Source organism: Dermacentor albipictus, chromosome 1 (genome assembly GCF_038994185.2).
Source record: "Dermacentor albipictus isolate Rhodes 1998 colony chromosome 1, USDA_Dalb.pri_finalv2, whole genome shotgun sequence".
Lineage (NCBI taxonomy): Eukaryota > Metazoa > Arthropoda > Arachnida > Ixodida > Ixodidae > Dermacentor > Dermacentor albipictus.
The window spans coordinates 48,226,636-48,254,572 of NC_091821.1; the positions used below are offsets into that span (position 1 = coordinate 48,226,636).

Genomic DNA, 27,937 nt, shown 5'->3' on the forward strand with positions numbered 1-27,937 from the left:
ATGGCGTGCTTGCACGGCTCGCGGCTGCTACTGCTGCTGCTTACGACGATTATAACCCCGCAGTGCCATCAAGTCCGGGCGCAAGGGGGCCCGGACTCTGCGGGGATTGAAGTGAACATGCTGAACTTGACGTCGACCTCGGCGAGCAGCTCAACTTCGACGATGACAACGACGACGGCTAAGCCGGACCGCGCTAAGGAAGCCTACCTTGCCATCTCCGACAAGATGACGCGCTTCGCGACGAGGGAGTTCTACCCTTTCGTCAGCGAGCTCATCTACGACCCCCGACTCTCCCCCCGCTGCATTGGATCTCTCATGAAGATCGGTGGGGGGCTGAGGAGAACTGACATTTGGGCGGTGCAAAGTGAGTTAGAGACTTAATCGATTACTCTCACTCTAACGTGCTATAAACTTGCGCTGAAGAGGTAACTAAGTGCGAGTGGCTTTAAGTCGCTAGCACTTGGTTCGAACTTCAGAATTTACTAAGAAAGTACACTCTTATCAGCGTCTAAAACGCGTTACACTACCGAGAGTTATTGTGATTCACTACAGATATAGCAGATATTGTTTCGTCGTTCATGCCGCCTATACTGGAGCTATAAAATTACGGCAAGAGTGCAAGAACGTCCGACTAGAAACCCGTGCATAATCTAGAAAACTGTGCCTAGATAGCAGGGTTCGAACAGGCTCTGATACTTTCTCTATAACCCCAATAATACCCAATATCTACCACCTCCGGCTAATCTTATAAGTGCCCCCTCCATAAGTTACAAATACAGGCAATGAACACTGTCATGTTTTTCAATAGCGTAATTCAGGGGTGCAGGTAAGCAAGTGATCGTTAATGCTTATCATCCTAGCCCTCTTTCACTCCATCGTCGTTGCAGCGGCCGAGTGATTGATAAATGGCAGTCACTGACGCAGGACTCATAAGTAGCCTCTTCCAGTGGCAGCTTTATTGCTTATGTCGGACTATCGTCTGACATGGCAGAAACAAACTGTGATGTCTGAAGTTTACTTCCTCGGGCTAGCGTCTATGATTGATTGACATCAGTGGGTAGGCCCTTCCCGAGATACTCTTGCATAGTCTATAGGCAATCGATCTCTCTCGACGTCTTTCGGATTCGTACAGACTTAGTCTATAGACATCGTAGAAAGATGGTTATAGATTTTCGATAAACTTCATAAATACATTTTTTGCAAGGGCGTTGCCTGAGCGCTCATGATTCTGTAGAGGGTGAACGCGGCGAAATTTTTGATGTTGTAGTTGGAGGAGGAAAGAATCCATCGACTTTTGTTAAGTTTAAAATATTACAAAATTGAAAGTCGGAGAAAATTCAAAACGCTTCCGCGGGCATCGAGCCTAACGTTTTTTGCATGCCACAAGGCCTGGGTTGCTACGCTTGAGATACGGCACGGGCTATCTCCATTTCAACTCGCACTGGTGCATTGTATATGGACATGCAAGCTAGCCCTGAGAGTTTTAGACAGTGGCAATTGTAGAAGGGCGGTATCTTCACTCGTTAGCTCTCGTGGTTGCAGTCACACGACGACTAGCACCGGAGGCGTCTGCCTATGAGGCAGCCTTCTCCTGGCCCAGTGCCAAGCACGCTGTCACGTACCTATCGGAGCCGATGAGTCCGTGACTAGTCACACGAAATCTCACTCCTGCACCCCCAAAAGTAAAGTAGCGAGAGTAAAAAGCACCCCAGGACTAAAAGAAGATAATTTCGTCAGAGGAAATGAACAGTTTAATCAAACATCGGCCAGCTTAGTCAGAGCAAGAAAGCGCAAGTGGAGAAACAAATTCGGAAGTTGGTCGTTCTTGCTTTTTTTCTTTTTTTTCACGTCTGATCGTAGCTCAATAATAACTCCCCCCCCCCCCCCTTTGGGGGTTGACATTGCGTTCAGTAAAATATGCTGGCACTCTTAAGAAGGAGCCGAAACAAAAAAAAATTATTGGCATTTAAAAAGTAGAAGCTGCCTTATTTTGCTCCAATTCATGGGTTCTCTACGGGTGTTAGTAACATGCGAGAATTACTTATGGTGACTTATTTATTCCTTCGAACCAAGTTAATGAACGTCAGTGCTTCACATCTTCACATTCGATGATGAATTGAACTTCTTAATCGAGTAGTTGGTAAGTGTCCTTTAGGGTCGCATTGTATTATATACAAACGTCATTTGTAAAGTATAGACCACTACCACTATGCCAAATGCTTCCTCTCAAAACTCTTCCACGCTGATATCGCAGCTTTTCGTGCATTCGCTGTTCGCGTCTCAGTTTCGTGGCAGACACCCCTCTATGTCTACTCGGCTAGACACTGACGCCAAAGCTGGAAAGAGAAGTAAAGAAACTGGGTGCACAGACTACATCCTGAGCGACTGAAAAACATTATGAGAATCGGTACCGGAATTCGGTAATCGGAATTGACCCGCATCACAAACCGCATTAGAACCCTTGCGAGTACACATGGTGCACTGATGTTAGGATCGGCTCACCAAGTCACCACATTCCATTACAGTCTAAAAGATTGGCCTCGCTTATTCGGTGAGATAACACAAAGAGAACATGGCACATCCCGAGGAGGTAGGCATAGAAAGCTTTGCTTTTAAAGAAAAGTCGCAGTATCACCCGAAAGGCGAAGCCTCGATTGCGATAGCAAATTACTGGGCAGCCATACGAAGTAAGAATATTAGTTTTACCGACTCTATAAGCTTGTGAACATTCGCTTACTAACTGAATTCACAAGTAGGGTGTCACGCGGGCACAAGTAAACATGAACACGTCTCATTCGATAACCGCGGAAACTAGTTGTCAGAATGCTGGAGTGAGGAAGCAAGGCAGCAGCAGCGAGCGAACTGACCTTCGTGCTGCGTCTCGCTTCAACACGAACTAAGCGTGGAAAGCACAGCGCATACGACGCTACCAGAACTCGGCGCACTACGTCCACATCGTAGATCGCTTTCAAGATAGGGCGCCTGCGCGGCCCCGCCTACGCAGCAGCCGCTGGAGTGCAACGCCCCCTCCCCCCAGTGCCTTGTGCGCGGTAGAAGACGGCGCGCTTCTTCCTTGCTTACTTTCATTGCGCTCGCGATATTGAGTCGCAATCGCTAGCTGACCCTCGCAAGCTTTCACTCGCACACACACCATACGGCGCGCGGCGACCAAGTTGTCGGGCTTGGACTTTATATGGAACATCATGGCGACGGCGACGGCAGAAATGCGCCTGAAGTGCTCATATAATTGGTATCGCGATAAAAAGGCGAAATAGCTGAAGCCTTAGGTTCAAGCCGACCCTAGCAATGCCGTACCGCTGAACACGAGAAACGCAGTGCACTAGACAAAAAAAGAAGAAAAAAAAACTGGCGTAAATAGGATGCGAGAGCAGCTTATCGTACTAACCGCATGTATACGCAAACTAAGCTCGAACCATTAAAAAAAAAAACATTTACACATTCGTGCTGAGCAATATATAGCACGTACACATCAGTAGATGTGCAACACGGCATGCATTATGTTTTCTATTGTCTTATTTAAATGCCATTTCCCTTACTTTGTCGTTAGGAGAATCTTCTAAGGCTAAGAATCTTCTAAGACTTTATCATCTTCTCTTCCGCCATTCTCCGCATTAGGTGCAATGGGTTCGTCAAGTGTGAATTTCGTCGACTGCTGGTCACAGGCCACGGAACGGGCACCTTCTAATATCTTAAGGCTGAGGTAGCGGCGGATTTTACAAAATTCACACGACAGCGCTGCTTGTTTTGTAGGTTCTAAGCAATAGGTTTTTGACATATATTGTTTTGAGCACGGCGAGCTGAATCATTTTTTGCGCAGAGACTAAACGATAATGATGATCATGATGATTATATGTTTATTCAGACAATCAAATACAAATATTCTAGGACGCTCGCGCAACAAGGAAGTAAGTGACTGACCAGCTTTGTCAGGCGGAAGAGTGTTGCTGGCCAAGATATGAAACGAAATCAATGTGATAAGCTATGGACCACTGCTGCTTGGGCTACAACTCCGGAATGAGCAGCCGGCCTCGCAAAGAGCCACGGTTTATCGCTCAATCATTTACTTGGGATGAGAGAAGGCGGTAGCCTACATAATCATTTCTTTCTAACGGGTTTTACGAGTTGCTCTGGAATCAGATCAGAGTTGGTGCGAGGTGAGAGCGGTCAGTTATGGTGCATTCGACAGGTCGCTTTCGAGCGCTCTAGAGCGCTCTCTCGATCGGTGCGGTTTACATTCGTCCGGTTGAAATCTAGCGCTCACATTACATTCACCTGGCTTATTCAAAGTGCTGCGATCCAGCTCACAGCGCTCGGACGTACTTAAACTCCCTTCCATTCCTTCTCCACTTTTTCCTTCCTTCATTTTCCTTCCTCACTTTCGAGCTGAGTGCAGGACCAAGATGCGACAGAATCCCGACAACATCGTAGCTCGTTTAATTGCTCTGGAAGCAGCTGATCGCTCGGCTGGGGCAGGCTTTCCCTTGGTATCTTCCGCTGGTCGCGCTAAAGCTCTGCATTGGAACAGCCAGATCTAGAGCCGCTCTGCGTCCGAGTCAGAGTCAGAGCGACTCAGCCGAGCACGCCTATGGAAGGACGGAAACAGATCCAGGGGGCAACTTCCGCAACTACGTGACTGCAGAACAGACCCGAGAAAAACGACGACTTCCACTTTCAGCGCTCAACAAACAAGTGAGTGGCGTCACGTGATCGGAGCTCGGCGAGATATCGGAGCCGCTACGACGAGAGAGTTGGAGTTGCGCCGAGCGCTCTCGATCAGATGCGATCCCACGCATGGAACCAGCCGAACACATCTCGAGCGCTCCCTTTCAACCAGCCGAATACAGAGTCGTGCAACAGAGTGCTCTAGAGCGCATGATAACGACCAGTGAAGACAACATCTGGCCCCAATATGGAGAGGGCTACGCATCGCAGCAGCCGAACTGAAGTGTTCGAGGAACCAACCGAATGTACCGTTAGATAGGTGGCGCCATGTTCGTTTAAACAAAGTTTTTGGGGCAAGTCTGGGGCGGCCTGCTAGTTTTTGATTTTGGGGCTTCGGTCCACACTAATTCGACACCCCAAAGCTCCTGGGTAGCGGTGAGCCCTTATTTCATTCAGGCCCCAAAACACTTGTACGCTTCTACCGGGCCCCAAAACGCCCTATACTAAAACTGTCTAGCCACCTGCTTACGGTGCAAGTCGTGTGAATATATCAGAAAACTAGCACTTTATCAGCTGAGGCAACGAATGAGCATCATATCATGTCAATCTTAGCCGGCTGACTTGCTTTGTCAGCTTAGTGGGTTATCAAGTGTGCTTCAGTGAACGTGAAAGCTAGCCCTTGTACATTCTTGCAGATTTTTTTTTATTTGTTTACCAATGCTGTAGGCTTTATCTGGCCTATACAGGATAGTGCACACAAGAATGAACACATAAAAAGGTAATGTTCAAACAAAGGACCTATCGTCAAAACGAAAAAAAATATAGAAAGCTTAGTACGTCGTACAATGGCAAAGGAAACAGCGAAAGGCAATCAAGTCTACATCAACTTGAACATACTGAAGTACAGTACAAAAGAAGATTAAAGAGAAATGAAGCGTAAACCACTCAACGCGAGAAAAAAACGCGCTCCACGATCGTGCTTTGCTAGTGGGGAAAAAACTCGCCGTCCGAACCTCTACTTGTATGCATCAGTTGCTTATTCGTTATTTTTTTGTGTGTGCGCGTGTGTTTGTGTCTGTGCGTTTTCTGAGAATTTTGGGCCCACTTGATCCGCATATCGCATTGACAAACTCTGTAGATGAAAGGGCTTCAAGCGTCTGTTATTGTGTTTTCTTTTTCACATCAATTTTTACTCACGCAGCACGATATGCTTGTCCCCAGTGTGTTCATCTGCTCAAGATAATTCGAGGGGAAAAATACAGTTTGGATGGAAACAGTGCCATTGAATAAAGACACTGTTATTCTCATTGAACTTCTCGGTGCGCTTTGTCCACAGCTTACTCGCGTCGTTTCCTTATTCTGTTCGAGCCCGAGCCAGTCGTTGTCCATATTGCAGTGATCGACGCGATGGGCCGACCACCGGCAGGAATGATGCAGGGACGCCTGTCCGGATACGGAGCCTACGATCTGTGCCTCGCCGTGAGGCACGACGAGGGCCTTTTTCAAGGAAAGTACTGCATGGTCCATCTTCGCTACGACGGTGAAGAAATGTCGCCTAGTGTGAAGAAGGTAGTTACAAGATTCGCCAACTACCTGGGATTTGAGGTGAGCACTGTCCATTCAGTTGAAGCTACTCCAGTCAGGTATGATTCTCCCGCTGTGGGCTAATAAAAAATTTTCGTTCTGCTTAGCCACATGACATGTATCCGTATGGATACAAGCCATACAGGTTCACAACCATTCGGTATTCTGAAGCATATAGCAATCCCTGTCGCGTCCCCCACCCCCACCAGAAAAGAAAACAGCGACCTGCTGTTTCCTCTTCTGATTAGACAAGGACCCATAAATCCGTCGAGGAAATTGATGCGCCATTTTATGCCGTAGTACATTTTTGCAGGCATTCCGCAAACGGGCCTTTGGTTGTCCATTACTTAGCCCTGTAAACCGCCGTGGTTGCTTAGCGGCTATGGTGTTGGGCTGCTAAGCAATAGGTCGCCGGATCAAAACCGGCCACGGCGGCCGCATTTCGATGAGGGCGAAATGTGAAAACACCAGTGTACTTAGATTTAGGTGCACGTTAAAGAACCCCTGGTGGTACATATTAATCTGGAGTCCCCGAATACTGCGTGGCTAATTATAAAATCGTGGTTTTGCAAGTAAAACCCCATAATTTAATATTTTTAACCCTGTATGCGATGCAGAGACATATACAAAGGACAAAAGATAAAATGTTCCACTAAGCTAGTAAATAGATAAAGTAATCTGTACAGTCGGGTGCCAACGTCAAAACTGCTTCAAACTGACCCACGCGTACAAAGATAACCGAAGCTGACTGAATTTTATGAGAACGTTTTAGCATGGGATTGTACACGCTGCCGTTACAGCACGCAGCTTTCATTTGACCAAAGCGCTGACACCGCGTGTCGCTTGACGTATAGGAGTGTGACATCTGTTTTTGCTCTTTGCCTGGTTCAGCACAAGCAACGCAGTTTTTTTCTCGTGTTTCTTTCTTCTCTATTTCTGATTTTGCTTTCCTTGTTTCCTGCTTTCAATAGAGATCCTGATAGAAGGCTCAATGTCCTGAAAGTACTCTTTCGCTTGTGTCTCTGTGTGATTGTTGTCATGTTTCCTTCACGGCCATTCGCACAAAAAATGCTCGCGGAGTTTATGCTAACGATTGTACGACATTTCTTCCCGAGCCAGTAAACGCTGTAAATGAGCTGTGAAAGTGTGACATAGCTTTTCTTTAGTTTGATCGCGTGCATATAATTAAGCTGCATTGACGTAAGATTGCGACAGGTAGCTTGAAGTGTATATAACTTAATTAAGTATTTATTCGATTTCATGTCGGCGTAGAAGCCTTACTTATACGCTTTATTATCTCATTTACCCCACTTAGGTGAAACGCACCTTGACATCACTCATAAGCGCATTCCCTGATGAATACGTGCACATGAAATTCGTCCTCTTTATTGTTTTTTTTTTCAGAAAGCTGGGAACTTGTCTCGCATGTTCGACAAAGAATTCTTATCACTGGCCCCGCTATACAAGTTCGGACTTTGTGTACCATCTCTGTGCGACACAGAGGACCTACAGGCCATTATGGATCGCTGTAAGAGCCCTATTCTTTTTACATGAGCTTGACTACAAGAACCTATGACTCCAGGAAGCACACTGAGCAGTTTTGTTCATATCAGGATATATGCAGCAGTTTGCATTTAGGATTAAGAATGCTCGGGTTAGTGATTGGCGCTTAAGATGAATAACGTCGAGGGTCATCTGAGTTTGTCATCTAACTTGTCTTTCAAAGCTCGGAGGATGTAGCATCAAGACAGTAGTGACACAGCATTATATCGAGTATCATCACATCATATCATGTGGTTTGTTTCATGTAAGCCACTTAACTGTGCATATAACTGCATTTTTGTGACTGCCATCTGGAGTAGCATGCTGGGCACGCTTTCAGGCATATGTCTTCACGATTCATTAGGTGTGCTTTTGCACTTTATCTTATCAAGATACTAATGCCCTTCCAAGAGTAAGGAGAAGAAAAGAAACGACTTTCCCAAGTTTCAGCGTAGAGTGTTGAATTACAGTGCTCAAACAAGGAATGCTAGTGGGGCGTTGCTCATTCCTTGAGCATTCCCTGTTCGAACATTTTTGTTCACCTCAAGCTTCCACGTACCTGTGTTTTCTTTCATAAATCCACCACGGAAATCCAATGCATTTCCCTCAAAATTCTGGACAGAAGACAAACACAGATTTGTCTTCTTTCCAAATGAACATACATACATACATACATACATACATACATACATACATACATACATACATACATACATACATACATACATACATACATACATACATACATACATACATACATACATACATACATACATACATACATACATACATACATACATACATACATACATACATACATACATACATACATACATACATACATACATACATACATACATACATACATACATACATACATACATACATACATACATACATACATACATACATACATACATACATACATACATACATATCTTTCCGTTTTAGAACGTTGGCTGTCAACGTCCGAATCAATGTCGTAGGGAAGGGCTTTAAAGATGTCTGCACCTCGGACAGGCTTAAATGGCACTAGGGGCAATTTGGGATACGAGCAATAGGAAACAGCTGCAGCAGTGGTATACGGAGGATTCCATATAAAGTACAGCACAAGTGTGCGACTCTAAAGAGGCGTCGTCAGAAGAGCAGTCACTTAGGATAATGGTCATCATCTTCATTGTCTTATTTTCTTTCAAATACAAAAAAGTAATCTCCTTTATGTTACCCGAACATAATCTTTTATCATGTTTTGCACAAATTTGAAATGCTTACTCATTCATTTTTGTTCAATGTAGAATTTTTTTGTGCTATAATGTCCATTATTTCAAGTAATCCAAAGCACTACCTTCAAGTTTCATAATCGTGTGCGTAAATCAAGAGTTGCTCAGACTGTAGTAAATAGAATTGTAAGAATCAGTGAAATACTAGAACAAGAAGTTACAGTAACATCTTCAGCAAGGACCAATTACAGTAACAAGCTTCAGCAAGGACCAATTTTATGACAGAAGTACATTTTTAGAAAGCGTTGATAACATCAGAATTGTGTTAAAGCCGTCTTCAGTATTGTGAGTTTATTTACTGCCCCGTTGTCGAATTGGTTTATTCAGAAAACACAGTAAGCATATGGCAGCAACAATTTGCTTTGAAGAAAGCTCATTTTAACTGCCATGACTGAGTAACATTAATTGGTTAAAATCTATCGACACCCAGGTCTTTCATTATGTCATTTTCATTCCTGTTCTTCTTTTCGTTGTTCTACTAGCATAAACAAGTACGCAGATGCAACGCACATTTTGGAATCTGTATGAAGCGAAGCTTTCGTGAAGCGGTTTATGAAACACTATGAATTTTCCCATTTCATTCGCGCATCTCTTCCGTCCAGGATGCTGGCGCACGCGCATGTGTTCTCGCGCACGCTTGCTACGCAGTGTGACTAATTTGTCTTGTACTTCTTCACTTTGTTTTCTTGTTTATTTTAAATGGACGGCCCGCTTCTTGGTCAATCCATTATGTTTGGTAGGTGTCATAGTATAAAATAATCATCATCAACACGCGGCGATCATCTCAAAGAGGCAGTTGGCGTTGGAACGATACAAGTATAAGTAATATTATGACTTAATGGCTAGGAAAGTAGGCATAGAAATGCTAGAAATGTTTGCTCTCGATGACGTATAGCTACTGCAATGAGGAGATTTAGGCATCATTTGTTTTTATCAGTGAGTAATTCCGTAGGAAACAAGGCAAGCAGCCTGCGCACCTATCCAGGCTGCATGCCTGTAAAGGTGGTAGTGACCTACTGCGCGCGAGCTATTGGACAAGACAGCAGCAGCACACCCATCCAGCCAGCAACCACGGCCAAGAAAGTCCGGAATTGTTCGCAAAGAAAGCTTCGCTTTAATGAAGATCTGACGCTGTCTCCTCCAAAACGCTCCATGTGTCGAATTTATACATTTCGTACATCTTGTCTTGTAATGTCTTGGTGCATGGGTGCATACTTTCCCTAAACATATCATTAATTTTTTTTTGCAACAGGCTAGAAAGAGATTTGTAATTCTGCAATAATTTTCACCTAATTGACGCTTACATCTTGCTAAATACAGGTTCCGTACATTTTGGAGATATCCCAAACAACAAATTTATTGACTCTTGACATCGAAGGAGCGGTAAGAAAATCCAGTCTCAGAAACGCAGTACTTGAAGTCGCTGAAGTATTACCCCCATCAAGATCTGATTTTTTGGACAGTATATAGAGGAAATGTCGAGTGATGCTTTGGCATTTTAATTACTTATTTGAGAATATTTTTGTAGGCTGGTTCTTCTCGTTCTTGCCATATGTCGATGGTAGCGATTTGCTGTCAGGGCGTCCTTACAACGAGCGTTCTTCTACATATATTACAACACCCCTTGCAACAATGTAATATGATGTGGTCGCCTATAACCAGTGTTTTTGTTTACAGTGACGGAAGGTTTCGTTCTAAATCTGAAAGCTCAGTGGTGCGCCATTGAAGAACCAGTGAAGCTAGATCAACGACAGACGTTAATCGTGTAAGTACTTTGGCCAGCGCCCTCATAATTCAAAATGCATTGTCACTTTTACTCCCTTGCACCTCGACTGTTCGCAAGCAGATCTGCAAGAATTACGTCGATCCGGGAACAATGCGGGACCGGACAAATTGCGTGATTGCGTAATTGCATGTGTATACCGTTGTTACGTGTGTCTCAAAACGAACTGTGGTGGTCCAAAGGGTGTACAATGTGTAATGTTCAAATTTTCCAGTGTAGGACACAGCAGACATTATTTGACGTCCATATGAAATTACGCTAGCATAAAACATCCATATGTATAGTAAATTCGTCTGTGATTTCACTCATTCGCCTATTCCCACGAGCAGCTCCTTAATTTTGATTTGCACATTGCTTTACTGTTCTCATATTTTTTAAGCAACTTTCGAGCAACTGCTTCGGCCATATAATCAGGCTGACAGCACTATAGTGATACATTTCTATGCAAGCTCAACAAGAGATCCAACCATCGTAGAACGCGCACTTATCCTACAGCTCCAGCAAGATTTTAAGTACCTGGAGAATTCTAGAAATATTGTACGACATTTTTATACTATTTAAAATTTCTCAAGAACATAACATTCCGTTATGGTTATTCACGTGGAGTGTTTTCACTTTTTTTTCCTTTTAGGCTATACAGATTTTTTGTTATAGAAAGGCTATGAACGTATAGTGAACATAGAGTTTTTGCACAGGAGTCGGAATAAAAATGTAGGAAAACAACTACCAATACATGCCGGCAAGATTGCTGTTACCGTGCATGTCACAAAGGATAAAGCAGCTGGTCAATAAGTTTGTGGGATTAAGCGGTTCTTAAATCTCTCTGGAAATGTTGTCACCATGGGCCGTATAACATAAAGCTATTCCATTCTTATTGCATTGCAATCTCCTGACATTAAACTTGCGTAACCGTAAGCGCATGCATTGGGCAGTGACAAACAGCATTGTTTGAACAGTCCAATGAAACGCCCTCCTCGTTTATAGGAGGTCACTTTTGTTTGATTTCAAAGCGAATAGCATCGGTAAGTTTGGCAGGTTTTTATTATCTGAATAGCTACCGAGTGGCGATCAGCACGCAGAACTCAAGGCGGTTTCGGTGGGTCCGGGCTAGCGCAGTGAAAGTACATAAGCGGATGAGGAGGGCGGTGTCAGCGTCTGCGATTTGTCGAAAATCGCAGTGGCGTGCAACAGAAAATCACAAATGCTGCTAAAATGTATCCTCAGAGATGAACAGTGGGTACAGCGTTTAGTATACGTGTCGAAAGGATGCGACAATGTTATACAGTGCTATACGCAGAGAAATCCATTCTCCCCGGCAGCTCTGAGTAGTCAGAGCCGCAGTGATCGGCGGGAACCCATCCATCCATCCATCCATCCATCCAATCCATCCATCCATCCATCCATCCATCCATCCATCCATCCATCCATCCATCCATCCATCCATCCATCCATCCATCCATCCATCCATCCATCCATCCATCCATCCATCCATTCATCCATCCATCCATCCATCCATCTATCCATTCGTTCCTTTCAGAATGGCGCAGTCCCCGGCTATTCCGAAAAAAAAGTTGTTTTCTTCGGCATTATACTTTGCTGGTGAAGCGGCGCACTGACATGGTTTTCTTGTGCGTCTTCACCGTGTCCGTGTCCGTGTCAGTGCCACTAACTTGCCCAACTTTCGACATTACTGAACTTTCTTTCGCATATTAAAGGGGCTGACAATCGCTCAGAACATGAATCGAGATAAACCCCGCTGATGGAAAGATTGCCCATCGCAGTGGCTAAAACGACATTGTTGTTCTCATTAAACGTAGATTTATATTTTTAATTCTTCACTAAAAGTCGCGAAAAATTACCTTTGCTGCCCTATGCGGCAAAAGCATGAAAGTGCATAAGAGGCCTACCACATGACCTTCTATTAGTGTACGCGGTTTTCTTCTTGTCAGTATTGACATGGAGTACACTTTTTTCTGTTATAAGTTTTTCTAGCTTACAATGTCCAGATACGCCTTCGTTTGTAGTGAGTAGGACAGTGGCTCTGCCTTCGCCTTCGTTTTCGATGAGTTAGCTTGGCTCGTCTATCGACAGAATAACGACGCCGGGGGCCAGCGAGCCAGGTCGCAGGCGTGTATTTGGAGAAAAACGCCGTACAAATATAAGCAAGATCTGTACAACAACGTGAACTTATTGTACCAGCTTTTCCAAAATTGGTTGAAAAGGTCAAAATGTAGGTGGTTTGTCACAGTTACACTCACTCCTGTGAAAGCAGAACGATGCGCGGCTTGCACAATTTGCGAGGCGGCCTATCGACATCACTCTCACTTCTCTGCGTAGCTGGAGAAGGGACCCTTACTTCTTTAGTGGTTGCTCAGATCGAAAAACTCTGCTTACAAAATATCCACGCGCTTTTGGAAGTAACCGCCGCAGGTGTGAACACTACCGAGGGTGAGCTTTGCGTTGCGCCATAAAAAACTAGGTCCTTAAAAAGTGGTTGTCAGTCCCTTTAATATATCGTCATTGCGTGCACGTCACTTTGACGTGGTGAGTTTGTGCGGTTTTGTGACATCGCGAGATAGCCGGGCGAAGTCGGTGCAGTCCGAGAAACGTTGACTGATAGCGGAGCAACAAAAAGACGCGGAATCGAAAAGAAATATTTTTTTCTTTTGTTCGGCCTAATCATGCATAATCAATCTGCGCACGTCATATCAGATGAGGAGTTTTTACAGTTTTCATAACATCACGTGACAGACAGGTGAGGGGGGGAGGGGCAAACATTACTTAATCAATCGTGGAAGGCTAGTGGCAGAAATGAAATAGAAATTGATTCAAATAGCTTTACGTTATGGCGCCCCATGTCACACAGTAATCAACTGTAACACGATCTATACATATAGAGGTGGCCGAATAGTGAAATCTTCAGACCAAGTCGAATGCGCGAATATTCAAGCAATACGGGCTTGAACTATAGAATCAAATGTTGAAGATTTCTGCGCTTTCTAGAGTAAAAACGGGTATAAAATAGCACTGAGTTTTGCGTGAGAAAACCGCGATAAGATTAAGAGGCACGACGTGGCGGGGAACTGCGGAATAATTTTGACAACCTGGGGTTCTTTAATCCGCACCTATGTCTAAATACCAAGCGTTTTTCACTTTGCCCCCATCGAAATGTGGCCGCCACGGATGGGGTCGAGCCTATGACCTTCAGCGCAGCAACGCCGTAGCCAATGGCTTACCGCTGCGGTTGGCGGCAAGAAAGCAAGAGAGAGGAATGGTGACAAACAAAGCTTTTGCTTTCTTCAATACACGCAATACTATTTGGAAATTGTTCAGTTGTATGACATATGTAACTTCTCATAAAGTGAAAAACCACAGCAGTAACCATATTCTGGCGATGCGCACTTAAGCGGTTCGCGGCCCACATGCACAGGTCCGTTTCCATACCAAGCAGGCTCCAAGAATCTCAGTTGTCTTCTATATTTACATATAATCGGATATTATAAAAAAATACTACTACAAAAGTTTCGTAGTAGAATCATCTTACTCCAGAACTGTGCATTCGATTCATATTAAAAGTTTTGAACACTCAAAAAGCCTCAGTCATACCAAGGAACAAAGGGCAGCAAGTTAAACAGGATGAGTACATCCCCGTTTTGGGCAAATTGCCAGGCATCAAGGAACCTAAGGTTCACTTCCAGTCAACGCTATGCCAAGTAGGTACGCCGACATTAGCATGAAGAGTGCTTCTTTCTCTGGTGCGAGGTGGCGATTCGTACCACCACGTTCTCTACGAGCATAATACGGTGACGGTGTGTAATTATCTACATACATGTTAAATTGGCGGAATAAATCAGTCACGTCTTGACCTCCATTCTATTGTTACGTCCACGCACATGCACACATACACACACGCACACACGCGGATACACGTGCAAGCATATAAGACACACTTTATTCACCTCTTTACCACCTCTGGAAGTCTATTGCCTTTTTCTGTCCCTCTGGTATTTCACATGTTCATTGGCCAACAAGTCTCAGAGACTTTTGATTCAACGTCAGCGAATGCGTCTAATTTCGTGAAATTGGATGACACGTTCAAACAAGCTGTATAGATCCTTTTACTATTTAATGCTTCGCTCTCGTTTCGAGCCACGATGACACAGCCTGTTATTGTATAAATAGGCGTTCTTTTGCAAAAGAAGACTTTTTTTTTTTTGCTTAAGGACGGCCGGGATACGTTATGCCACTTTTTCTTTTCTTTTTTTGGAATATATTCCAATAACACTGTTTCGTTAAGCCATCGCAAAAACAAGTTATCAAACACGCGCGAGCCGCCGGGGTAGCTCATTGATGCTGAGCACGTGGCCGCAAGATCGATTGAAAGCCTGGGCGGCTGCATTCCTATGGAGGCGGCACGTGATAAAAGCTCGTGTACCATGCTTTAGGTGCTCGTTAAAGAGCCAGGCCGTCAGAATTACTCTTAAGCTTTTCATTGCACTGCGCCCCTCATAATCCTGAGTGAAGCTCATGGATGTTAAACCATGGACTTTAATATATGATAAAAAAATGACGTACAGCGCGAAGGACAAGGACTGCGAGAGACGACATACAATGCGCTGTACGTGATTTTTTATAACTAATCACCAACTAGCCCAAGCAACCACCCTAGAGTTTAATATGTTTAGATGCGCAACATGTAACGCACGTGCTGCAGCAGAATTCACATGGTAAAAGAAAATCAAGCTAATTACTTTGCCAAAGGCGTTTCACAGTTTCTTTTTTTAACTTTTTTGTTATCTTTCCAGGTGCATATTTGCTGTCTGGGTATCTTTTATCCTGTTCGGCACCGGCTACGATATCTACCGATCGATGCTATGGGGTGACGAATTTACGGACTCTGACAAGACTACGACTGTCGCAGGTTTGTGACGAGCAGGTCAACTTTTTTTATTCACAGAGGCTATGACAGTTCTATAACAACGGAGTTCCCTCACAACGTATACTTTATTGCCGCGAGCTCAAATGATTGTAGTCGAAGAGAGCAGTATATACAGGTTGTTTTCTTCCTAGTCCACTGTCGTAGAAGTAGGTAAGAAGCTTAGGCTAATCAAGGCAAGAAATTTAGACTAATTAATAGACATGCACAATAAGGAATCAAAAGCAGAAGCGGAGGAAGACAAGCGGAGGGTTTGGGTGGAAAGTTTTGAGCGGGCCATTTGTATAATGGTCCGATCAAAAAACTACAAGCCCCAGAAGCAGAAAACCTCCCTACATGCGTCGCACTCAGCTGTTCGGTCTACAATACTCGATTTTAGGCTAGATCTTTATATTCCAAATATGTTTGTGCTTGCAGCGGGAACCGGGCTTTTAGGATTTTCGCTGTCGGCCGCATATCATCCACGTTTCAGAAACAGACGTCCTATCTGAGTTCTACGTTGGAACAATCAGCAGAAGTTAATAGAGTTAACAACAATCAAATTACTAAAGAAACGATGTTCAGGATACACGCATTTCTAAATTGATAAAGAAAGAGAAAAAAATGGGCAACATAAGACAGCTAAGAAGAAATTAACATCCCGGGTCGTGCACTTTCCCAGTCGCCTCCTAGACAGCGATTTAATCAAAGTAATCAAAAAGACACAAGATGAACATAGTAATGAGCACCCTTCAATTGATATTCTTGAGACTGATATTTATTGTACCAATTTTCTCAGCGCGAGCATGGCTCATTTGTCATTCTGTGTTCAGCTACTCTCATAGAAACTTGAGCATGTTTAAAATTAAAATGTATTTCATAACAGAAAGTATAGCAATACCCCCGGCACTCTTGTTTGCATGCAGTTACATCTATATCGAACAGAAATGGTGAGCAATATCAACCTGTTTGTTTTTTTCATCCTGATAATAAGGTTTTTAAATCAGACGTGCTTTTGCTCTCCCTCTGCGCAGGGTACGTGTCCAAGGCCGTCCGTTCATTTTCCCTGCGAAGAGCTCTTAAGAAGCTTGCCCAGATGCCCAACTGGGGGGACTACTCCAATGAGCTTGGATTCATACATGGATTTCGCGTCTTTTCCGCCACATGGGTCATTTTGGGCCATACCTACCTCATAAGGGACCCGCATGCCCACTGTGAGTAACACGCGCGGTTTCAGAAAACAAAGACAAAAATGACTGCGTGTTGCACACCTCATCGCTATTTCATGCTCCATTCCTCTTCAGTTGCAAAATAGAAAATTGATCTTTTTTTTTCATAAAACCAACAGCACTAACGGTCAATCGAACCAGCGCGCATATTCACAAAGCACTTACGAATTCAAGTGCCCTTAACGAACAACAAAAAGTTTATTGAATTCACTTTCAGTGGCCGAATTTACAAAGTTTTTCGTTCATAAGAGCGCTTTACACTGGCTGGACGCCTTCGCTAATATAATTGCCATGCATCGTTCTTTTATTTTTTTTTGCCGGTGTTCATTTGCACAGGACTATCACGGTCACCAAGTTGTCGCTCGGCGCAAGGAGTGCCTACTGCATCAAATTTCTTGAACGTTGTTGCCAGTTCTGCAGCAATTAGGAGGCGTGTATTTTGAGAATGTGCGCGCATAGGTGAATAGTATGGCGCTTTCGCGAGTGTACACGAAGACCCGCGATTACTCTGGATTGTATGATGAGGCAAGATTAAAAAGCGGACGCACTTGATCGCTCCGAGTGTATTCGACTACCGACGACACCGCTGTTACAGCAGTACACTCTACCGCTGTCATGGGGATTTGAGCACTGCCTGCGTTTCTGCGTTCAAGTGCGTCCAGTAAACAGCTATATTCTTAACTCGCACTTGAGGCAGCTCTTCTTGTTCTTCACGTTCCCTTCAACGTGACCAATATGTCTAACATCACGATTGACTGGCCCCCGCTCTTACGAACAGTTCTATCGTAAAAACTTTTTTTATCAATAGGGCCCTAGAATTCGATAACATTAAATATTAAACTTTAACGGTTGTTTAACGTGCACCGATTGCACCGCTACACGAGTCTTCTTGCATTCCGCCCCCATCGAAATGCGGCCAGCGCGGCCGGTATCGATGCCACGACCTAGAACTGAGTAGCGCAATGGCCACAAGTCTCTGCCACTCGCAAACGTGAGGATGTGACACAGGCAGTTCTGAAAATGAGCCTTTGTTTATTTTCATCCAGGCCTCTTCATAGCGCACGCATTAGTTGTCTTACATTCGTTCAGTGAAGTGAAAAAGTATACGGAAGTTAAACACCTGACATCAAGGCTTCATGCGCACTGGTGTCAATGTGAGGATTTCAATATTCACCCGGACGATGTGTAGATGCCCATATGCAAAAATACCAGGGTGCAGCCATCAAATGCCATTTTGTTTTTCTTCCTTCTACAGCCAATTTTATCGGTTTCTTCAAACGGCTTCGCGAAGACTTCCTCTTCAGCGTCCAGGTGAATTCGTTCATGTCAGTGGAGACGTTCCTCGTGATTACGTGAGTTTGCACCTTTTAAACCCATAAGTACCGTGACTTTTGACCGTCTGAGTTTTTATTTTGTCAAGAACGTGTTATCCTCCCTTACCTCTGCACACTGGGTCTTGCAGCGGATTCCTCTCTGGTTACCTCGTGACCAAGGCACCACGTGTGCACCTGTCCCCAGTAATTGTCGTAATCATCGCGCTATTCAGACGCTACGTGAGGTGAGTGTGCTCATCTCTTGGCGAGCGTATATAATTATACAAACGAACAGATATATGAAGTGAAATCTGAGAAAACATGCGCTATTTCGTGGCTATTCGTTTCGATAATGACCCACTCTCTTCCTTACCGAGCACTCAATGATATGGTATATTTGAAATTATAAATAGGTGCTGGACATAAATAACTCTGTTTTTATAAAACACAGGTTTTTTTGCATATCACCCCCATCTAAATGGAACCGCCGCGGCCGGGACTCGACCCCGTGCCCTCGAGCTCAGTAGCGCAATGGCACAGAAATAAAAAAAGAGGCAATAATAAAAAAGAGCAGACATAGAGAAGCCTCTAAAAATACGCCACAATGCGCACGCTAATTTACGCCGTTATATACATGTATTTTCAGACCCTTTTGTTTGCTTTCGCTCATTTACAGAACTGTGAGTGAATTGTTGAGCTCTCTTCTTCGCCTTCCTTTTCTTGTGTGTTTAACTTCGCAAATGCTTGTGCTCTTAGACTGTCTTCAGTGTTTTTCACTGTTTTTGTCCTCTCGTTCTATGTTTACACAGCGGCAAAGAGCAACAAGTGGCAGTAAAGACGCCAACATCTCCTTTAAATTCATAACGATAAAGAAATGCGGTGGCATACCACTCGATATTAGCGGTTCATCTTTCCTCAGATGTACCGGCCATGCCTGCTCACGGAAATCCTGTTGTTCAGTGTAATATGCATTGACACAAAACTGCAGCGATTTGATGACTATAACAGTGTCGAATGCACATGAAAACACGGATAGTAAAAGACTCGTGCGAAGGACAAGAGGGACCACCTACACGACGCTTTGTTCGCAGGCTCATCGTGCCCATGTTGGCGCTGCTGGGATTCATGTATCTCATTCCGGCTCTCATCGATGGTCCAGCCTTGAGAGACTATTGGTCCGTGTTTGAGAAGCCATGTACCAAGAACTGGTGGAAGATCATCACGATGACCGAAAACTACTTCGATAACATCAGAGACTTGGTGAGGAGCAAAGAAGCTAGGCCCCAAAAGAGTTACGAAATATGGACAGGCAGGCGAAGAAGCGAAGCTTTACTTTGTGGCGTGTACACCCAAAGCTTTTGCTCTTGTTTTTTTTTTCGTTCTGCAATACTAAATAGTTGTTGTGCGTGGCAGGTGGTATATACGTAAAAGATTCATTTTAGTGGCTTGGCGACACCGTTAAGGAAGTAATTAGAATTCCTCAGTGCATCCAAATAGTGAAGCAATGATCACGCTCAGCCTTGCGTATCACGCAAGACAAGACAGGCTCCTTTATTCACAAGCGGTACTCAGCTTCAAGCTATCCCTCGCCTTCACCGGATACAGGGCTGTTGTGACCCTCATAAAGCAGATATTTTGCCTTAATAGGTCTCCTTCGATATTGCTTACAACGCTTTTATAACAAAAAGAAAGATCGAAGCGCAAGACCGCAAGAAGTCGATCGTTTTCTCCGCTTACATTATGACGCGAATGACGCCGCACGCGTATCGACCATATCAACATTAGGCTTTGTCTTGTAAACAATGAGCGAGTGAGATATCTTTCAATATGCGAAGGGAATGCGACGCGGAAGACGTCAATAATTGTCTCCTTCTTTACAGCATCCAATTCAACTTTGGAACGTTTAAAGATTTCTCATACGAATGGTGATGCTCTAAACGTTCAGCCATGAATAATCCCCGAACTTTATGAAAGCCCCTTGTGCAATATATTCCCACGCAGTGTCTGCCGCACTACTGGTACATCGCAGTGGATTTCCAGCTCGCTATATTCACAACTGTGATCCTTGCGGTTATAACGCCCAGGTAAGAACATTACAGTGGTCATGTTCATTAACTCCATTCCGACAGAATTTATCATTCAATTTATTTATCAATTTCATCTGTTTTCCCTTAATGTACCATTTGAAGAGAACATTAAGGTATTTTTATGATCCTGGTTTTTCGAGTTGTTGGCGTACGGTACACCATCTATAGGCTACGATACCCATTCCATTATTTTCTTTGTTCATATTTGAGGCCATTTGGACAACGCTGATTTTCGAAATGGTCTTCGTATGGTGACACGGCCTTCACGCGTATGACCTTAGTTCTCACAGCAAATCAAACGCTAAAAGACATTCATGTTATGCGTAATTTTTTCAGGTAATTTAAATAATTAATTTCAACTTAATTTTACTATCCCCTGTGCATGCTATTCATCTCAGATGGCCAAAGGCTTCCTTGTGGCTTATGGCCATCATCGCAGCGGCAACCTCCCTGGCAACAGCGATCAAAACCTACGTGAAAGACTCCTTGCCTTTCAACATCATTTTTACCACTGACGTCAGGTAAGTTGCCCACAACTTCTGCATCGTCTCTTTGCATGTCATTGGTTTTATCACTCGTCATGCGTGAGCCAATTTTCGGGCTGGAAAGAGCAGGAAGTTACGCACGGCAAAGCCTAATGCTTTGTCATCCGTAGGCGAGCGCTAAATGATAAAATTGTACATGTTTTATTTTCTTTCCCGCACTGACGGAGCTACCTTCTGCGCGCTCAGTTCGCGCTATTAGCAGCATCTTCCACCCTGTGTTTCGCCATGCTGCCGCCTGCGGGCTGTTCATCATTCAAGCGTAGAACAAGCAGTCGGAATAGCATGACACAAGTCCCCGTGTGTTTATGGATTCTACGCGCAAGACTGAACAGTTAGTTGCAAGCGCGTACGCAATCAACAATGCCCGATTTCTTTCCGCCGAAATGTATGATCTCAGAATGCACCTCGCGTTATATTCTGGTTCGGGACACATAACGCGTTTTCCCCCTTTATTTTCGCCTGCTCTCCGTGCCAGCTGCCACTTGTCATCGCCCAAGAGCGGCGAGCTGGGAGTTGCCACTGTTCATTTCGCACCGTATTTCTTCTGATTTAGAACCCTGTCCGTGCCTAATTAATGTGGTTAAGGCGTATTAACCGCAACCTTGAGCAAGACGACTAACGCTCGTGTGCAGGCGCGTCAAGAGAACAATCTTCAAAGTAGGACGGTGGGTCACTGTGCAACCTGTGAAAGCATTTGCCGTGTTCGATTGCGTCTCGGGCAATTCAGGAGTCCTGTTTGTCCAGTAACCTTGGTGGGCGTCACTGAGGACAACGCTGTACTCGCCGACAGTGACTAAGACGACAGCACTCGTCCTTACACTTTATTTTTCGACAGCAGGTCGCAGTAACGATGAATAACACCCTGCGGGCATCTGATTACATGCGTTGTTTCATGCTTCCTTGTGGTACCACTTTGCGTTATAATCGTAATGCATTTTTTTTGTGGGGAGGGTAGTAGTAGAGCGTGCAGTGCGTACACTGGCACATATCACAACAGCCGAAACAGACATCCATTCTCCTAGCGTAAACTTGGGCGCTGTAACGTAACGCTATTCCAAACTTTTCTATACCAATTCTGCAATCAGCCCTCCACGATTGGTCAAAAACTTTTTTTAATCAGCCCCACTTCGCCTGTCTGTCACGCGACGTCATGAAAACCGCGATAGCTCCCCATCTGATATGACACATGTACACTGATTATGCATCATTGGACCTAAAAATATAGTTATTTCTGATTCGACGCCTTTTCGCCATTAGCCCTCGGCTATTGGTCAAAAGTTTTCAGGCTGCACCCACTTTTCCTGCCTGTCACACGAGGTCCCTCACCGCATCAGTGACGTGTACGCGACAAAGATGCATTAATATGTCGAACAAAACTGAATTTTTTTCTGAATAGCCGCAGGCTGCCCCGTTCCAAAAGAAACAAAAGATGGCTGCCGCCGATCGCTCAGGCATTGGCTACTCCCACTTGCCGGAGAGCATGGGTTTATTTGCTCACAATAAAACTTTTTGCGTTGCCGTGTAAGGTTTTCAAGCACTTTCGGCACGTTTACGACCTCACTCTGCCAACTCTGCTGAGGATCCGGTTTAGCGGCATTCTGAACCTTCCGTTGCATGCCGCCGAAATTTTCGACCAGCCACCTCAAGCTAAATAAGGGAAATCGGGCCATTCGCAGACGCCAGCACCACCTTCTTCATCCGGTTATCGATTTTTAGTGCATTGGCTCGGCCCCATGGAATCGCTGTCCACTTGAGCGTGTTCCTCACCTCTTGTGATCCAATTACATAAGACAAGTCGGTCACTGTAGGCAATGTTATTCGTTTTTAAAGCAAAGTGACCTCCTATACACTAGGAGAGCGTTTTATTTGTCTATTCAGACAACCCTGCGGGTCACCGTCCGATGCTTGCGTCGGCGGTTACGCAAATTTGACGTTAGAAGATTGGAATAAAAACATATTGGAATAGTTTTACGCTATAGGGCCCCTTGTGCCATTATCGCGATTCCGACAGCAGGCTGCCAAAAGTTGGCGGATGGGGAGGCACACGAGCATGAAAGGTCACGCATGCGTAATGGCATGTCTCGACAGAAGGCGCTTGCTTCGTTGAAGGGCGCAAAGAATGCAGTCTGGCACATGCTCGCAGATCGCGTATTATTTTGTCCCTGCCTGTACACACACCGCGTTAGCTTATTTCCAGATTCAGCTCAGCGCCACTGCCTGCATAAGTGACAGCGTCAACGGCCGGCGCATTGTCAATTGGGTACGAACAACATAGTGAATAATGAAAGAGCGTAGGTTAGCGCGTGTTGGTATTCCATAACGGAGGTTTTTAGCGCACGAAAAGGGACGAGAGATGTCTGTCTATATGTGTACCGCTTCGTAGAATAAAACAATTGTTGGAAGTTAGCCCTGTGTCCGCGTCTTGCCTCTGTCTCTCGTCCCTTTTCGTGCGCTAAAAACCTCAGTGACAGTGAAGCAGCCTCACGCGAACTGGTTCTTGAGCCGGAGCGGCAGCCTGGAAGAGCCCTCGTACACTGACCGCTGCGCCGTCTCCTTTTTCGCAGGAAGCTGATGGACATGCAAACGGAGTTTTACTTCCAGGCCTACACGCACGCTCCACCCCTGTTTATCGGTATCGTCTTCGGCTGTCTAGCCACGCAGCGGCACCAGCTGTCCAGGCTCGTTCAGGCCGCTGCGTGGGTGCTGGCAGCCACTGTGTCGCTGGCTGCCCTGCTGGGCGTGCGCACGTGGGCCCAGGGTCGCGAGCCCGAGAGGCTCGAGTCGGCCATCTACGCAGGCTTCCACCGTGCGTCGTGGGCTCTTGGCACCGGCTGGGTCATGTACGCCTGCGCTACAAAACGGGGTGGCCTGGTCAACAGGATACTCTCTTGGCCGTGCTTCTACCCGCTGGGGAGGCTGTCGTTCTCGGTGTACCTGGTTCATCTGGTCCTGATGGCCTGCAACTCGGTGCTAATTCGAGAACGCCTTCCTCAACACCCGTTTTTACACGTACGGCACCTCCTTACCGTTTGTTTCTCTCGAGGTTGTCTAATAAGCTATGCAGACTATAGCAGAAAACCAGCAAAATTGTTGCACGAGGTGGGCACCAAAAGCCAGTCGCAATTAATTCGCGTGCAATGACCGATATCAAATCAAGGGAGCAGTATAAGTGTTATGAATATAAAGTAAATCCCTTATATTGAAACCGATGTTGTTTATATTGAGCTTGCCAAACTTATCTTACTTTCAGCAACGCTTCCAGTGAAGGTGGCTCTATGAGCAAGACAAACCTTCTGAGCTTCAACTACAGAATCGATTAGCCTCACCTACATTCTCGAATAATTTAGTTAAAATATTCATAATTACGTTTACACGCGGCGCCTCACTTTTTACACTTGAAAATGACAGCAGGGAGCAAAAGCCCGAAAATGGCATCAAGTCTGTTGGAAACATTAATTGGTACTGCCGTAATAAGTGCGTTTAGTTTCACCGTTCCCCGGAGAATGTTCCTATTGCTTCTTACTGACGAAAAACTTTTTATAACGAGAATACGACACCATATTAAAGAAAAAAAAACGAAAAAAAATCGCATGGGCTGCTCAGAATATAACCGTTCTGTAAACATATTTCAAAGTATAACATTACAGGCGAAACCCATCCATGCAGCTACGTTTCATAGTTAAGCGTGCTGTTACAGCAGGTCTATTTGCAGCAATATTTAGTTAATCAACAAACATGAATTCAACTGACTTGAACTGACTTTATTTCGTTTCCTTTCGTAGAAAAAGAACGCGAATGCTAAAGGTGTATAGGCTTGACACGATCTCGGCTCCCTTTCAAAATGGCTGATATGGGGGCAGCAATAAAACAGAAAATTTACAGCGCACCAAAATAAAAATGGGTTGGAGCGCGCACGGCAGACATTGTCAGATCCTGACTGGAAGCTTACCATCATCATTAAAACGAAAGGTGTGCAATCAGTGTATTCTACCAGTGCTAACATATGGGTCAGAAACTTGGAGACTGACAAGGAAGCTTGAGAACAAGTTAAGGACCACGCAAAGAGCAAAGGACCGAAGAATGCAAGGCGTAGCGTTAAGAGAAGGAAAGAGAGCGGTTAGGATCAGATGGCAAACGGGTTTAGCCGATATTCAAATTGACATTCAGAGGAAAAAATGGAGCTGGGCAGGTCAGGTAGTGTGTAGGTTAGATAACCAGTGGACCAATAGGGTTAGAGAATGGGTGCCAAAAGAAGGGAAGCGCAGTGGAGAACGGGAAAAGCCCAGGTGGGGTGATGACATTAGGAAATTCGCGGACACTAGAGGGAATCGGTTCGCGCAGGACAGGCGTAATGGAGATGACAGGGAGAGGCCTTCGTCCTGCAGTGGACATAAAATATGATGATGATGATGATGATGATGATGATGATGATGATGATGGCAACGCACAACTCATATCGTAAGGGAACACACATAATATATACAGCGTGAAAGGCAAAAACAAAACATAATGTAACAATCTATAAGAATCCTGGTTGTCAAGCATAAGAACGATGGAAAGTATCTGACACCAGCACCCATAGGTCAAATATCCATATATCAAACACAAAGGTTTAACCTGTGTTATGGTCAGTGACGGACACTTTGAATTAACTGCTGTTTACCGCACGTTTTCAAACTTATCACTTAATAATGTTTGCGCTAATTAAACTTCTCTAACTTAATATTTAATTAATAAAATTCACGTGTATGTTTAAGTCGAAGAGCTGAGCTGAACCCTGACATTTCATGAGGTCACCCTACTGATGAGTAGTGATAGCTATCCATTTGCCTCATTCCCATAAACAGGTGCGTCAGTCGACCAGAGGTACAATTGCGTAACGTTAGCGGGCGGTAGGGGAATCCTGCTGCATGTGCAAGGTTTCGCCCGAGTGCAAGAGTCGGGAAGCGGCTTATCAGCAATCTCGCTAAACAGAACGCGAAAATTCAGCCGGCGTCAATCAAATGAAAGATGCGAAGCAGCAGCACGGCACGTAAGCAGACGGGTTAAACAGAAATATGAAGCTGTAATACTTGAGCAACATTGTACCGCGAGAACTCTGAAAAACGGCACTGCCTAAAAAAAAGGGTCAATCACTGCCATACAAAGGTACGTGCTTCAAACTTAGTATGTAAAAACTCAATTGTCAGAAATTTCGTGAATAAATAAATATTCAAGTTATCCCGGCAGAAATGCGCTCCTGTCGAGGTAACGCAGATGCGAATTTGGTTTAGGCCTTATGTTCCATGATAGGATTCAAATTTGTTTCGATTGAAATAGGTCAACCAGAAAAGAGGCTTACCAATTCAATTTCCGGGAATTCTGCATTGTGGTACGAGACGAGTTCATGTTCAGATTTTAACACAACCAATCTCCACCTTATTGCAAGGCTAAGAAACATCAACTGCCGAAAGCAGTGAAAATGACGGTTCGAATCTAAGTGCATGTTTGGAGCAAAATTAAACTAGAAATTTTTTCGGGGCTTGCCAGAATTTCTTTTTGACAAACTTCAGTGCTATACGTACTCTTATAATTTTGCATGCACCTATTATTCTCCAGTGCTGTAAAACTTGGGGTGTTAATACTGCCTAGCGCTGTCCATATCTTATCATATTTTACTTGAAGTAGTAGACGATTATGAGCAGTCCATAAGTAGGACATAACTGTGAAGTATTCTTAATTGTGAATTTATCTTTTTTTATATAGTTCCGACGCGTACTTGCAGGTACCTACACGCTTTTTAACACATCTTTCTGTCTTTTCTGAGCTCCTGCAATTTACTCGATGTAATAAATTTATGTAAAGACAACGAAAACATTGAAGGCACACATATAACAACCATAACATAATTATTGCACATATACGCATCATGTGAAAAAAGCCTGGGAGCACGCTGCTTCAGATAAACTTGTTTGGTGATAGGTAATTTAATTCAATGCTTCTAATGCCCCTTTCTTCCCACAAATATCGAATAGGCATAATCACTGTCTATTAAATCCAAGGTGACAGTAACGTCCTTTCGTTTTACATTTCTGGCATTGTTAATTTAGACAGGTAACCAAACTGTTTTTGTGTTTATTTCTGCTCACAGGCCCAGATGTACGTGTCCCAGGTGATCATGGCCTATGCACTCGCTTCCATTGTGTACTTACTCGTTGAGTGCCCTGTTGCCAGTCTAGACAACCTGGTGTTCAGCAAGTTGATGCCCAAAGAGACTATTTTGAAAGTTATGCAGGGCAAAGCAACAGCCCAAGAAGTGAAGTACATTGAAGCCTTGGCTCAAGCGAAGAGCAAGAAAGCGTTCGACCTTGCCTCCAAGCAAACCGACACCAATGAATTTTCTGGCTCGACAAAACACAATCGCGACAACAGACAGCTGTGCTACGCCAACGGTGCTTGCGAAACCGATATGGGCGAGGACACGCAGGCAAACGGAGCGGTGATCTCAGTGAAGTTTTGAGAAAAAGCTGTCGGACCCACCGGAGCACAAGACCAGGCACTAGTGGTCAATTTTCTCGACCACATGTGATCTCTAGGGTGATATAAGTTATTATCACTGGTCGCATTTTACCCCGATGTCGAACTTTATGGGATAGAGGGGTAAATTAAATGAACGGCGTATAGCATTTTTAGCACTTGCCGTGAGGTGATTATACGCTTATATATACTTATAACACTTGGGTACCGCATTGCCATTCTTATAGGCCGTTGCACGCGTTAATTCTCGGAGTCGTATTCAATGCATGATACCTGGCCAGAATTAGAGGTGAAACAGGTGCTCCACTGTGCGTCGCGCTCACTTCAGTTGTGCCGAACCAAGTCAGCTGCACGCTTTGATAAATATTATACATGTAGCATGGTCTCAGATGGGCCCATAACCGAATGTCACGCTTCGGTCACATTTCCTAGCCAACTACCTTTCAGAAAATCCGAAATC

At 44.5% G+C, this 27,937-nt stretch overlaps 1 protein-coding gene across 1 annotated transcript; it reads left to right on the top strand.

Annotated features, from left to right (window-relative positions):
* On the top strand, nucleotides 1–27,460 carry LOC139055526 (O-acyltransferase like protein-like). The gene is made up of 11 exons (XM_070533043.1): nucleotides 1–364; nucleotides 6,020–6,326; nucleotides 15,678–15,793; nucleotides 16,822–17,001; nucleotides 18,272–18,368; nucleotides 18,479–18,574; nucleotides 19,421–19,589; nucleotides 20,331–20,413; nucleotides 20,815–20,937; nucleotides 23,526–23,928; nucleotides 27,092–27,460. The coding sequence occupies exons 1-11, from the start codon at nucleotides 1–3 to the stop codon at nucleotides 27,458–27,460; spliced, it is 2,307 nt and encodes a 768-aa protein (XP_070389144.1).
* The last annotated feature ends 477 nt before the right edge of the window (nucleotides 27,461–27,937 follow it).

What these genes read in the sequence shown, in the direction of transcription:
- LOC139055526 (XM_070533043.1), top strand. Translation starts at nt 1, where the DNA reads ATGGCGTGCTTGCACGGCTCGCGGCTGCTACTGCTGCTGCTTACGACG. An exon ending in CTATTCAGACGCTACGTGAG is followed by an intron (nt 18,575 to 19,420) that starts GTGAGTGTGCTC and finishes CTTTGTTCGCAG; the next exon opens with GCTCATCGTGCCCATGTTGG. An exon ending in TCGATAACATCAGAGACTTG is followed by an intron (nt 19,590 to 20,330) that starts GTGAGGAGCAAA and finishes ATTCCCACGCAG; the next exon opens with TGTCTGCCGCACTACTGGTA.